At 36.8% G+C, this 4,316-nt stretch overlaps 1 protein-coding gene across 2 annotated transcripts; it reads right to left on the minus strand.

Moving 5' to 3' along the window:
- Positions 1-221: 221 nt before the first annotated feature.
- On the minus strand, positions 222-1,844 carry LOC117216486 (ras-related protein RHN1). Of its 2 annotated transcripts, none has more exons than XM_033463201.1 (4): positions 1,730-1,844; positions 1,458-1,640; positions 1,124-1,251; positions 222-917 (listed from the first exon to the last, which is right to left on the minus strand). In XM_033463201.1, the coding sequence occupies exons 2-4, from the start codon at positions 1,495-1,497 to the stop codon at positions 423-425; spliced, it is 663 nt and encodes a 220-aa protein (XP_033319092.1). In that variant the 5' UTR covers positions 1,498-1,640; positions 1,730-1,844; the 3' UTR covers positions 222-422. The 2 variants fall into 2 exon arrangements, with proteins under 2 accessions (XP_033319092.1, XP_033319093.1); XM_033463202.1 differs by having other exon boundaries at positions 1,458-1,553; positions 1,730-1,838.
- Positions 1,845-4,316: the final 2,472 nt, after the last annotated feature.

The following is a 4,316-nucleotide window of genomic DNA, read 5'->3' on the forward strand; positions in this document are numbered from 1 at the left end:
ACTGAATTACATTAATAAATTTTATACCTGCAACTCGTTGAACGAAAAAAGAAATAATTACATTTTTAATTTCATTTCAAATATCATAATTATTTGATATCGATATGAGTAATATCACATATATCATATCAGAACTACTTAATGTGTCATAAAAAGCATAAAATATTTTTTATTTTCATTAGGAATGTATTAAAAATATTGGTTATATAAGAAAGGCATAGTTATAGAAAAATTTACAAATGGCATGTATTTTTTTAAACCAAAAGTAAGAATCTGCGCATTGATTCGTGTACGTATTTATGCACGATAGGAAGGTTGTGATCTTATCTTAAATCGTTATCGAGGAATAATTACAAAGAACATATGTTCTTCCACATTATTCCATATTTATAAAATCATTGAAATAAGGAATCGAAAGAAGGCTAGCAACAGGCATAAGGTTTCTCTTGCATTCCGTGAGCGATACTAAGGTGTTGAGCACCTTCCTCGACAATCGGTGTACATAATATTTCTATATCGTTAGGATCCAAGTTTGTCGATTCGTATACTCTTATTGGTGTAGAGTTATGGTCAGTCGAAGATAATCCAAGGAGACCTCTAGCAACAGTTAAGAATACATTCTCAATGCCTTCGCCTTGAAGAACCGACGTTTCATGATAGCTTGCACCAATTTTCGTAGCGTAAAGTCTACCCTCCTCTGCATTGACTTGCCGCTTTTCTATTAAATCCGATTTGTTTCCGATTACTGCTAATACCAGAGCTTCTTCCACGTTTCTTCGAAGTTCTGTCACCCATCGTTTCATTGCTGCAAACGTATTGTACTGAGTTAAATCAAATACCAATATAGCTGCATTAGCATTTCGATAGTACATTGGTGCCATTGATCTGAACCTTTCTTGTCCTGCTGTGTCCCAAATCTATATCCCATAAAACAAATAAAGCCATGCAGTATTCAGCTCTAATAATGTAATAAAGATATCTTTGAAAATTCAGTATATTATATTGTATTTTGTCTTGAAAGTGTTTATACAAATTCTTAAGCAACATCGAAAGCTATTTAACGTGTTCTAACAAATAGAAACATGGAGAACAAAGAGAAATAATTTTATATTTATCGTTGTACCCGTAGCATTATTCCTGTATCTTGTATATTTAACTTGCAATTAAAAAACAATGCTCCAATTGTAGGATTCACCTGACCGTTGTACGTTTTCCCAATATAATGCATGATCATGCTTGTCTTACCGACACCTGAAAAATTACAAATTAGAAGTAGATAGTATTATAAAGTAGTTTGAGCATATCAATGTAAACAATAAACTAACCTAAATATTCTTTAATAAAGCTATACAAGGTTATACATGGTTTCGAGGAATAAACGTATATAGGTATAGACACGAAATATAGAACGAAAGAAAATGAAAAATGTAAAATGTTTATTATTACGCAGAATTTACCTTGTGAACCCAAAATGACTATCTTTCCCTCTGTCTTCATTTTCTATGTTAAAGAGCAATACATAATGACACAGCTACCTTCCACTTTCATTTATCCTAGAAGTAATTAATTCAACAACAAAGTGATTTTTGTCATATAACGTATAATCTGGCAAAACAATTATTAAAAACGCTTCTTGAAAACTGTAACAAAGTTTCAAATACATAATAACGATCGGCGAATAATGTTAAAATAAGGTGTGTACATTATATAAAATCTAGATACTACATACCTGTTTTTATAAGATGACAATATTTCTATCCAAATACCGAAGTACACACTTGAGAAGTGAGAAACACGTTGAATTACGAATCATATTTCAATTGCATAAATAGATTTATCTATTGAATAAAACACAGTATTACGGCGACATCTATTATCACTGGTAACAACAAGCACCATGCCTATTCCTATATCTTTAATCTTCTATCTAACTACTTAAATGATAATATACCGATCAACATATAGAAAAAGCAATAAAACTCAGTTGTTATCGACGAAGGATAAAATAGAGAATATCTGTAATACCGACTTTGCGAAGAATTGGAGTGTTATTCACGCCCTCTGCGATTTACTGCGGTGAATATAGGAAACCATATTCAACTCAATTGTCAAGAACGATAAAATCAATATGTGCATACATACACAGTTTCACGGAAAGATCTTTATTAAACTTTTGAAAAGAAAATCTATCGATGTCAATAACTTCGTTTTGCGGCACACCGAATTTTTAATATCGTTCTTTATAATATAGTTTTTGACAAGTAAAGTCCAAAAGCCTTACCTTAAGGCGCGCAGCTGATTCATCTAAAAGTTATTATTTATTTCGGTAAACCGTGTAAATTTTATATACGTAACTTTTAAATAAATTATATGTACATATATCGTGTTCTTCCTCTGTAATATCCTCTGTAGTACGATATAAAGTATCAGTTAACGTAAAATCTGTTTCTAAAAAAACTCGAGCAAACGATGCTTCGTTGATTTGGAAAATTTTTTGGTATTTCCTGTACAAGATCAACGATAATCTAATAAATAGCGATGCTATTTCAGAAGGAGGTTCTCGTTCCTCCTTCTATGTTTCCGACGCCATTTTACATTGATTACGATGCGGTTAGCTCCTTCCAATTTCCCACCGTACTATACGTAAAGCGAGTATTTGTTCCGTTCCTTTAGTGCTATCCCTTCTTGGTGTTTGTTCGCTTCATACACAATACGCAGCCTTCGTACTCATTACTCGCCTCTCCTTTTTATCGTCCTCTCGTTTCTCATCATGTTCTCGTTTTTGTCGTACAAATTGAAAATCAGAAACGCGCGAGTCAAGATTTCGCCAATTTGAATTTAATCGCACTTATTTTAACTTTTATTTTACTTCAACTTTATCGACACTTCAGTTCCATGATTCGATTAATCTCGCGTTCGGTAAAAATGTGGCTCGTATGGCGCTCACTTTTGTTCTCGACAGCTCGATTGATCGATAAATAGCCGGTTCACGGTAAAGTGAAATGTGAATATCACGTGACAAATATCACCTCGCAGCTCATCCAATAGGTCGCATCTCGTGATGCTCTCACTCTCTTTCTCTCTCTCTCTCTCTCTCTTGTCTCCTGGCATCGTCGTTCTTGAGTTGATTGTCGTAGATCTTATTATCCCCTCTTGTCTCAAAGAGGGACCAAGCTACAACTCGGGGGTGTGTATGCTCTCATATACTCTCTCTATTCGTGTTCATCTCTACACGTGTTTGCACGCGTGTGTATGTATACCTAGAGGTTAGTCCGACGAAGGGTGAAGTCCCCTTTGTAGCCTTGGGCCAACCTTGTTAGCGCTAATGATGGAATCCGTCGCGAGATCCGCGAACGAGACGAGTCGGATCTTCGATTTCCCGTCATCGCTCGCGCGATTATTCCTTCGTCAGTCATACGATCATTTTACGCCACGATCTTTATTCATCAACGGGAATACATAGATCCGCTGCATTGAAATTTCCAATACATAATTTTTAGTAACCCTGTTAAGTTTCGATCTCTCTCTTTCTCTCTATCAGATTTTTAATACTTTACGAACTTGTTTTCTCATATATTTTGTGGACAGGTTAAGTTATATACGAAGGCTACAGGTGGAAGCGTAAGCCACGTTTCGTTTGATTTTTCGATTAAATGTGCGTTTTCTCATCTGTCGAAGTATTCGAAGAACGTCGGTAACATCACCCGCGCGGTTTAATTAACGTAGCGACTAAATTGCGCGATACTATTCGTTTCTTTTGCGAAACATTATGGACTTAGGGATAGAAAGTAAGGCGCAGGGGCGAATGTAAGAAAGAAGAGGAAATAAAAGATAAATAGAAATAGGAAGGAGAGTTGCCGAGCGACCTTATCCACCGTTAGTCACGGAAAGCCATTAGACCGGAAAACGAGGTAGAATCGCAAAACGCAATGGCGTCTAGAAACAAACGACGGCCGATAGGAGCGAACAAGCAGTGAATCACCTAAGCACTTGTTTACCAAGAGAATCAAGAATTCAGGGATGCCGTTCCAAGTCTCGGAATCCTGCCCCATTGGTTTTCCAACCCCACCACGAGTTCCTACTACACCGGAGCTAGCGCAATGTCGTCGTCGTCGTCGTCGTCGTCGTAGTCGTCGTCGTCGTCGTCATTCGTCCTCTTTGTCGTGCGAACGAAAAGGACAGAAATAGAGAGTCGAAGGTTGGGAGTTGAGAGTGAAAAGCGCATGAGGGGTGACGACGGCCACTGGCAGACTCGGGGTAGGAGAGAGAAAGAGAAAGAGAAAGAGAAAGAGAGAGAGAGAGAGAGAGAGCCGGGA

This window comes from Bombus bifarius, unplaced genomic scaffold, assembly GCF_011952205.1.
Source record: "Bombus bifarius isolate JDL3187 unplaced genomic scaffold, Bbif_JDL3187 scf7180000010271, whole genome shotgun sequence".
Taxonomy (NCBI): Eukaryota; Metazoa; Arthropoda; class Insecta; order Hymenoptera; family Apidae; genus Bombus; species Bombus bifarius.